At 29.9% G+C, this 10,499-nt stretch overlaps 1 protein-coding gene across 1 annotated transcript; it reads left to right on the top strand.

Annotated features, from left to right (window-relative positions):
* The first annotated feature begins 5,941 nt into the window (after positions 1-5,941).
* LOC130998105 (uncharacterized) lies at positions 5,942-8,913 on the top strand. The gene is made up of 8 exons (XM_057923540.1): positions 5,942-6,197; positions 6,842-7,037; positions 7,141-7,363; positions 7,467-7,673; positions 7,777-7,866; positions 7,948-8,052; positions 8,283-8,600; positions 8,677-8,913. The coding sequence occupies exons 3-8, from the start codon at positions 7,196-7,198 to the stop codon at positions 8,911-8,913; spliced, it is 1,125 nt and encodes a 374-aa protein (XP_057779523.1). The 5' UTR covers positions 5,942-6,197; positions 6,842-7,037; positions 7,141-7,195.
* The last annotated feature ends 1,586 nt before the right edge of the window (positions 8,914-10,499 follow it).

Below are 10,499 nucleotides of genomic sequence, written 5' to 3' on the forward strand. Positions count from 1 at the left end.
TCAACTGGATCTTGAATATACCAAGCTTGTTGGGCTTGAGATGCTAGAATAAATGGTTCATCTAGTTTTCTATTTCCTCTATATAGTAAGTGATTAAAGTTGACTAAAGTGAAGTTAAACTCATCACGCCTCAATCCTACATTGTAGTCAACCCAATCACACTTGAACAACACAAATTTCAAATAATTGGTGTATCTCACTTCAATTATATCCGTCAAAACACCATAAAATAACACATCTCCCGATTTAGGATTTTTATCCTTACTACTTGAGAAACTATTCGTAGAAGCAGTTAAGAATACGCCACTATTTTGGGTTTTTCTCCTTATCTCTCTCATCTTAGTATGAAACCGTAATCCATTTACAACATACCCAGTGTAACGTCGAGCCCATTTACTTGGTCCAGCAGCTAAGTGTTGAATATCACGTTCTACACTGGTACCATTGCTTGTGTTTACCTATATTTAAAAAAATATATATAGAACTAATATATTAGATAATATACATACCAAGAGAATATAGGTCAGTATATTTATAAATAAACTTACATGACTTTTAAACCAGTCATGAAATGTATCCGCATGAAGCTTTTGCCTATCATAACTTGACATTCGTCGACTTGTACGTTGTAGCTCACTCAAATATTTCCTGCAATATTATGATATTTTTAATTTAGCAATTAAATATTATAAATAAGAGTAATCAAATGCAATATATGGGTATGAACCTTTTATAATTGTCCACAATTGATAAAGTATTAATCACATATCTATGTGCTTGAGTCCATTCGATGTCGCCCAACATAAATGTTTCTTCTTTTCCCAAGGGACGACCACCTTGAGGTTTGGATGTCTCACCACTTTCATCGTTTCTATTTGGTCTATTTAACTTGGACTCGACATCACTTAAATACATTGAACAAAATGTCATGCATTCTTCAGCAAGATACCCTTCTGCTATAGATCCTTCTGGGTGACTTCGAGTGCGAACATAATTTTTCAATGTGCATAAATACCTAAATAAAAAGATCAATTTGTTACCTCATGTAAACCATATAATAATAATAATAACAGTAATTTAATATAAATAAATATAACCTCTCAATCGAGTACATTGAACGAAATTGAACAGGTCCAGCAAGTTTAGCTTCTTCTGGCAAGTGAATTGGTAAATGCTCCATAACATCAAAAAATTAAGGCGGGAAAATTTACTCTAATTCACACAACACTAACGCAACTCGTTCCTCTAAGTCTTCAAAATCAGCTTCAGTGTGAACTTTTGAATACAGTTGCTTGAAAACTTCACATAAATTAATTATAGCTTTGCAGACATGCTTAGGAACCAATCTTCTTAAAGCTACCGGCAGCAATTGTTGCATAAGAATATGACAATCATGACTTTTGAGACCAAATATGTTTCGCTCTGCTATATTAACGCATTTTGAGATGTTCGATGCATACCCATCAGGCACCTTTACATTCTTTAAGACTTGCAAAAAAAACATCTTTCTCTTTTTTGCTCAATATAAAACAAGCAGGTGGCAGATAAATCTTATCACCTTCTCTCTGAGGACAAAGAGATTTCACATGCAACAATCGCACTACAAATGATAGTGTAGTAAAGGTTTCGCACCCTGGAAACAACTCACGCTCAGCATGCTTTAATAGTTTAAAAAACTTTTCAGTATTCTCATCAAAATGATTCTCATTGTGTTGTGTTTCTCCTGTAGGATCTTCAGAATTAGTACCAAAACTACCAGTATTTTCATGAAATTCACCATGATGACCTGATGTCATCAATGCATCATGTATCAGTCCTTCCATATCATGATGGTCGTTTCTTTCTTGTGATGCATCAACACGTTTCTTTGCAAGGTAATATGGTTCTTCGCCTTGATACACCCAATTAGTGTAGCCTTGAAGAAAACCATTTACCATAACATGACCGTAGACCTCATCTTTGGATTGTAATCTAGAATTTCTACATTTAGTGCACGGACACTTTATCATAGCCACTACCGACTTGCCTATGTAAGCGAATTCAAGGAAGTTGTCTAAACCACGCTTAAAAGCATCATCATTTACTCGGTCTTTTATGTTAATCCAAGATTTATCCATCTACATATCAATGTAAAAAATAATGTAATTGAGCAAATAATGAATAATTATTAACTTAATGAATATAAAATACGAAAGATATAACATTATACACGTACAAACTCATTTAATTGTATACCTTATTATATCTAGACACTAAAATCAAATAATCTTAAATTGTCATTTCCATTCACGCAAGACCTGGAAGATATGTTTATTGCTTAAAATCATTGTACTATTTTTAGAAATTTTTTTTTCTTAGTTTCGTCTACTTAAAATTATATGAATATTTTTTTGTTGTATTTTTTCATATTGCCCCAATTAAAGTATTAGTTAATTTTTTATCTTTTAAATACTTTATAGTCCTACAGGTAAAAAGTAAATAAAATTTTTAATAAATATTTATAATATCATCAAAATATTTATATTGATAAGATTTATGATTAAAAATATACTTTAATTATTTATTTATTCTTTCTTGAATATTGTAATCGACATATGTAAACATTTGAAATTTAAGATTAATCTCAATTATAATCCCAATAAATTAATTGAAAGAATCAATACGAAAACGTAAATTAAATATTGCTTGAGCATCTTAGTCTTAATAAATTATCAATGCAATTTACAATTCATGTTTGATTCTAGCCTACACATATTCTTGCCATATTTGGTGATCATCATTTAGTTGTTTATGCATCCAAAAACCAAAGAGTTGTCATAGAAACAGATTATAAATTATCATATTATGACCAAATAAACATTAACAAACATTAACAGAAAAATCAAAATGAATTATGAATCTTAAACATAATTTTAAACTATCATGAGAGTATGAAAAAATAAACAAATAGCTAGGGAGCTAAAACAAAATATACTTGTGTCTTCGAGAAGATTGGCGTGGCCGCCTGTGCTTCCCCAGTGAGTTTTTGCTGCTGACTCCCTAAGTTTTCAGGTTGATGGTTCACCAGTGGATTCTTGTCACCCAGAACTGGTCCTTGGGGATGCTGAACTGCTGCAAAAAGAGTTGGGCGAACTTTAGATGTTGAACGATATCGCGGATTATTACAGGATTTTCAAAAAAGAGATAACTGGTATGTACCCGATTTTCCGAAATTACTGATTTGCTGTATGATCCTCCCTTCTCTCTGCAGGTTTGTTTTGTTGTTGAGAATTTTAGATAACGAGAGAATTTCTTAGAGAAAAGCAGATATGTTATAGAATTGAGATTATGAGAAAGAAAGAAAGGAATTTTAATTTTCTCAATTGTAGAATTCTGAACTTACGTATTGGGGAATATATAGTGTTAGGGTTTTTCTTTTTTCCTTATCTCCAATGGTATTCTATAAGGAACTAACTTCCTATTTCCTAAAGAATATAAATCAAATCTTGTGAAGAAAAAATTAGCGCCTATATAAATTCTGTTTTCTCCAAAAAGGCGCCACAATTAATCAATTAGAGAGTTGATGTATTATGTATATGGCCCATCTATAAGTTTACGATTTTGCATAAAAGGCTTTTAGTTATTAATATTAATATTTTATTCTTAAATGTATTTACATTTATAATATACTCTATTTTACTGTTGCATTTTCTTGTATACAATTTTTTTTCTTTTCAAAATAGTAGTATTGTAATACTACTAATTTCATTCAACTAAAACAAATTTATTTTACTTATAAAATTGGCAACATGTTTAGAAATACATGTGGAGTAAATTGACTTATATTTAATTGTATACGGTTATAAAATTTAAATATAGGTAAAATGTATATTGCATTGCATATAAGATTAAGAAAACCTGACCAATAGAAAAGTATGAAAAATATTTTTTATTTTATTTTTATTAAATAGTAATTATATAAATTATTTCTTTAATTAATTTAATTTGATCAAAAAATAAATTGATTGTGCATTTCAAATTATATTAATCACAACTACTTTCATTAAATTAAATGTTGGAATATAAAAATACAGTTATTGATGAAGATTTATTAAAAGTCAATAAGAAATTGTAGATGTTAGAAACATAAGAAGATATTATATGTAAATTTGACATAAAGATATAATAGAGGATTGATGCTGCACATTTGCTCTTAATCATATCATCTCGAGTTTGTGCGAGATAAAATTGATTGTTGAGCATAATCTTCGGAGCTTGAACGATCGTAATTGGCTTATGAGCACAATCTTATTTTGAGCATAAATACTTTATTATTTATACTATTTATTATTAAGATATGTAACTTTGTAATGTTTGATTATACTAATATAAATTACTCCCTCCGTCCCACGAATCTTGAGTCAATTCTTTTGGGCACTGGATTTATTGAAGATTAGTGTTTCAACTGTGTAGGTAATAAAGTAGAAAAGTGATTATATATGTATGTAAGCTTTGAATTTTAATCCTTTTTTATTTTATTTTACGGAATTATTTCTATTTAGTTGAATATATAAATTTAAATTATATTTTCATTTTTTTAAATGCAAAATATATGTTTTTTTTAATAATTACAGAACCCGGAAAATAGCAAAACATAATAAAAATTTAAAGAGACTCTGGAAATTTAATTAACTTAACTAAAATTATTTATCCCTTATTTTTTGCCTAATTTTTACTATAAATATAAATTACTCAAAATTCGTGGGGACGGCCGAAAAAGGAATATGACTCAATATTCATGGGATGGAGAGAGTATAAATTATTATATTTATAAATTTAAATATGTTCGATTATTCAGTTTTGGACAGGTACAAGTATACATGTTTTAGACATATGCACACATGTATACTTATGTTAATAAGCATATCAATAATTACTTTTTCGTACAATAATAATTAATTGATTAAATAAATAAAAGTACAAATTCTCACGAATAAAAGTAACAATTATCGTGAACAAACGTAATAATTTAGAAACATTACATTTCATTGTAACAGTAATTACTTTTTATTACGACAATAATTACTTGGCGAAATAGTAAAAAATAAAAGTACACGCTAGTGAAAATAACATTACTTTTTTTCACATCAATAATTACTTTTATTTACAAAAATTATTACTTAAGCAAATAACTATAAGTAAACGTTCGTCTGAATAAAAATAAACATTGTTGTGAAGAAATGTAATGTTTCAAAAGCATTATATTTCTTCATAATAATAATTAATTTTTATTACAATAATAATTACTTTTTATTAGAACAATTTTTGTTTGATCAGGTAATTAAAAGTTTAAGTTCTCATAAATAAAAGTTACAATTATCATAAACAAAATTTTAATTCTAAAGAGAGAGTTTCAAGACTATTATAAAATCACAACACTTATGTAAACAATATTACTTTTCTTTATGTCAATAATTACTTTTTGTCATAATAATAATTATTTTGCAATAACGTAAAACTAAATAAAATAAAAACATATTTAAAAAAAGAAAAAAATTGAAACAGTAAAAAAAAAACTTAAATAGAAACATAAATAAAACATAAAAAGAAAAGAACCAAAAAATATATTTTTTTTAAAAATGAATATATAAAGAAAACAGAAAAAGAAAACAATAAAAAAGTAAAAAAATACAAATAGAAGGAAAAAAAACGCTAAAACGAAAAAGAGAAAAATAATGGCACAAGTGAATGTTGAACTCATAACCTTACCTTCAGAATTTAGAGTATGAGATGCGTGCATTACCATTGCACCAAAGCCTCAGACTTGTTTTCAAATGTTTCCAAATTTATATTGTATCGATCCCAGCGCATGGGCCGCACACAAGTTTTTGACTAATGTTAATACCTAAAAGCCTTTTATGCAAAATCGCAAACTTGATGAGATATCAATATTGGCGTCTAATTGACCATAAAAAAAATATTGGCGCTCTAAATTCATTTAGGCGCCTTTTTCGAGATAATAAAATTTAAATATGCGCTAATTTTTTTCTTTCACAAGATCTGATTTCTATTCTTCATGAAATAGGAAGTTAATTCCTTATAAAATACCATTGGAGATAAGGAAAAAAGAAAAACCCTAGCAGTATTTATCCTACAATACGTCACTTTAGCATTCCACAGTTGAGGAAAAATCAGTCTCTGCCTAGACGATAACAGAGGTAAGAATTTAATTTACTTCATTTTTTTTCCTGAATTCTCAGTCATTGGCTATAGTTAGATTGACTTATAGTGTTTCTTCTTATATGTTTCACCGTTCAGAATTAATGATTGAAACTTATTGCTGCTATAGTTTTCTAAAGCTTTTTGAAATATAATTTTGTTTTAATATTGTAAAATTGGAGGATCAGTTTCTTCTTATGATCAACAATTAGTTCTTTGTATGCATCAATTTTTAGGCTTAATTAGATTTTCGAGTCCAATTGTTTGTTGCGCCCAGGGAAGAACAGTTTCAAAATCTAAACCAAATGAGATATTTTTGTCATGATCTAATATGATTCTTTGATGTTGGCAGAGTATAATAGTCAATTACTATAAATTATTGTTCCATTTGCTTCGCACAGTAACATATGATTTCCATCTATTATCTCTTGTCATCATTAATTTAACTTTTAACTTTAACTTATTGGTTTGTGGTTAATTTATAATAAGACTAATCTCAAATATTACGCTTCATGAGTATGTTGTAGATTATTGTATGATAGCAAAATTAAATATATATGCAGAGTTAATATGTTATATGTATTAATTTCCAGTACTATTTAAAAAATAGTAGTACTATTAATTAATTATTACCGATTTGCAGATACTCATGGCAGCAGTTTCGAAGAAATCTCGACGTTCAATTGGATCTATGCTCGACGCCGTTGTTCAAGAAACTAGCAACCAAAATAACACAAGTAATGATTTTGACTTCGATGAATCATTTTCAGAGAATAATTCTGGAACCGCTGACACTGCCACACAACATAGTGAAGATGACGATGATGTGAATGATCGTGGTAAATCATTATATTTTTTTTTTCATTCAGATTATGGAATTATGTATAGGGTGATTACTTTAATTTTTTTTCTTTTTTGTCAATTATTATAAAATGTTAACAGAAATAGTGAGAAGAGGACATGCAAAAATGGATTTGAGTGGGGGACTGGAAAAGTCATGGTCTTGGAACAAGATTCTGAAAACCACGTAATCGGGAGCAATGCTAAGTATTTTTCATCTCAGTTGGGTATTATGGCAAAAGATGGAAACAAATTGCCCCTTTCATATACTGATTGGAGGGCAGTGCCCAATACACAAAAGGATCTCATTTGGGATGACGTGAAGGTATTAAGTTTACTTCAAATTTAATTTTATTTTATATTTTTATAGGATCTTGAGCCAGTCACTAATTATTTTTCTTTATATATGTCCTCATACTTGCGTGCAGGAGAATACAAATTTAACAGACAACTACAAAAACAATTGTTTGAGGAAAATTGGAAAGTTGTGGAAGGATTGGAAAGGTCGGTTAAAAGCAAAATACTATACACCGCATAGGCATGACAAGAGTTATGTTCTATCCAAATGTCCACAAAGGGTTGAACCTGATCAATGGCCTATATTGGTGAACTATTGGAGCTCTAATAATGCAAAGGTTATAAATGTGTCCTAATGTTGATCATTGTGGAATTATTCTAATTTCTTTTTACAAGATTTCTTTATTAAATGTTTAACTTTTGAATTTCATTGAATGATAGAAACTAAGTAAGACCAATAGAAATAGTCGAAAGCTTGTTAAATTACCACCGAGAATGGGAAGAAAGGATATGGCTGGTGCTAAAGATGAGGTATACACATATAAATACGTTATGTAATTTTTTATTTAATTTAATACATTATACTATTTAAAATTTTCTCTTCTTTGATAGTACCGTCGGGAACACGGCAAAGAGCCATCAAAGTTAGATTTGTTTATATATTCAAGACAAAGGAAGAGCGAGAAGCCAGTGGATAAAAATACTGAGGAAAAGATTGTAAGTACTCTCACTTTCATATTATAATGTTGCTGTTGTTGGTTCTGTGTACAACTATTCTTTAAGTCTTTTGCCATTTTTTGTGCTTCTTTGTGTGTTTTGAGTGCCTGTTCCCTTGATAATAGTAAATATTGATTGTGATTGTATTTGATAGATTTTAATATCTTACAAAAGTTAAACATCAGAATTAGTGGTTGATCTTTTTCTTTCATTTCACGTTTCACAATTAGGCTCGCTTGAAAGAATTGAAGCAGAAGTTGCCCGAAGAATTAGTGGATGATATTGAAGCTAATGATGCAATTTTTCAAGAAGTTATTGGAAGGGAAGCACCAGGATGTTTACGTAATAGTAATATTGTTTCGAGTAAGAATTTGATTTACACCTCTCGAGAAGAATTTGATCGAGCTGTTCAAGAAAGAACTAATGGCGAAATTGAGAGCATTCGAAAGGGATTTGAAGAGAATATTTCAAAATTCAAAGAAGAATATTGCTCCAAAATGGAATTGCTTCAAGCTCGTCTTCTCACATTAGAGGATCAAAATATGAATGTAAGTTCACTTCATACATGTATATTATGTTATTATTTACTTTTAAACTTATGTAGTTTAATTAATAATATGCAAGGTATCGGGATCTTTGAATTCTCGACGTATTCAAGCTGTAAATAATGGGTCATCATCAGAGGGATTTATGAACATGGAGATTTTCAGTGAAGCCAATGAAACTCTTGAGGTAGTGAGAAGTTTTTTGTTTATAGGAACAAGTGATAACTACAAGGAGCAGCAAGAGGAAGAGAAATTGCCAATGATCGTCGTCGTCACGTTGCCACAACTAAACTTTCATTATTTCATTGCAAGATAAATTTAGACATCTTGGAAATTTGAATTTAGATTTTTGAACAATGTTCGTAGAAATACTTATTTATTTTCATATTTTACCTTTAGCATTTAGAATTTTTTTTTATTTAATTAGATTTTTATGAATTTTTATAACGAATATTGTGAATTTCTTATGGTATATTATTATTTGTTATTTAATGTTTCAATATCTAATATAACTCTTGACAAAATATATGGCATTTGATAATTATTTTAAATGTGTTGTTTAAACAAATACAATAATGATAAATGATGCAAAAATTGTCGTAGATTTTGCGACTTAATATTTTTTTTCGTGGCAAATGTTATATATGTTGCAAATATTGGGCGATACTTTAAATATGACATTTTTTATGTCGTAAAAATTAACGACATAGAAGTTGTAATGTCATAAGCAAGAGTCGCAAAATATGACATCATATTTCAACAAATGTCGTATAGTACGTCGCATAATGACATGCGACACTACCAATAATGATGCACATTGTGTCACAAATTTTATATGACAATTAGATTGGCGATACATTAAATGTCGTATGTGTTTCGTGACAAATGAAAAAAAAGACGGAAAATTACTACATTTACTTTTTGTGACACAATTTAAATTGATGTTGAAAGTGTCGCATGCTAACTTTTACGACATTAAATCAATTGTTAGTGACACATTTTTCGTGTCACAAAAATGGTACTTTTGTCGCAAAAAAATGTCGCAAATTAGAGTACGTCAATTAATATAATGACGCGTAATGTGTCGTGAATATTATTCGACATTAAATATATTGTTGCACAAAGTGTCATTAAATTATACGACAATTAATTTAATGTTGCACAAAATGTCACATACATTACGACACAAATGACAAAAAAGTGTCGTAAAATTACTACATACCCCTTTTGTGACACAATTTAGTGTGACGCAGAAAATGTCGCAAATTAGATTTTACGACATTAAAATCGTGATTAGCGACACATTTTTCATGTCGCAAAAGCACACTTTTCTTGTAGTGCGAAGCGAGAATAAATTCTCTCTCCGTAAGGCAAAATTACTTCTGCTCTGTGCTCGCGGATCTACAGTAATTGCCCCCAAGATACAACGGTTTCGGGATGATAAACGAGTCCTTAGCACTAGGAGTTCGCTATCCGGTCGAACGGCTTGATACTCGGGACTGAGTATGTAAACTAAACTAATATGACAAATTGATTATCTGAATTCGTTGGTGTGTTTAATCTCATTCTGGAGGGCCCTATTTATAGTAGTCCAGGGGTTTCCTTGAACTGACGTGACTGTTTGGCCAAACAGGAGGTCCGAACTGGCGTGTCTCTTCGGTCTTGAACCGTCGCCACGTGCCCTGTTTGGACAAACAGATCTGAACCATCGTGTCTCTTCGGTCCTCAACCGCTGCCACGAAGGTTTGGGCAAACAGGTGGTCCGAACTATCGTGTCTCTTCGGTCCTTAACCGTCGCCACGTGCACTGTTTGGGCAAACAGTGGTCCGAACCATGTATATCTTTGGGCATTAATTACTCATTCAATTCTTTACAGATTTGAACAAGTAAATATACCAAATT

Source organism: Salvia miltiorrhiza, chromosome 8, assembly GCF_028751815.1.
Source record: "Salvia miltiorrhiza cultivar Shanhuang (shh) chromosome 8, IMPLAD_Smil_shh, whole genome shotgun sequence".
Classification (NCBI taxonomy): Eukaryota; Viridiplantae; Streptophyta; class Magnoliopsida; order Lamiales; family Lamiaceae; genus Salvia; species Salvia miltiorrhiza.

Bases quoted from the DNA above. Each gene is read 5' to 3' on its own strand.
- LOC130998105 (XM_057923540.1), top strand. From the start codon at position 7,196: ATGGTCTTGGAACAAGATTCTGAAAACCACGTAATCGGGAGCAATGCT. The intron at 7,867-7,947 runs GTATACACATAT...CTTCTTTGATAG, and splicing joins TGGCTGGTGCTAAAGATGAG to TACCGTCGGGAACACGGCAA. The intron at 8,053-8,282 runs GTAAGTACTCTC...TTTCACAATTAG, and splicing joins AAAATACTGAGGAAAAGATT to GCTCGCTTGAAAGAATTGAA.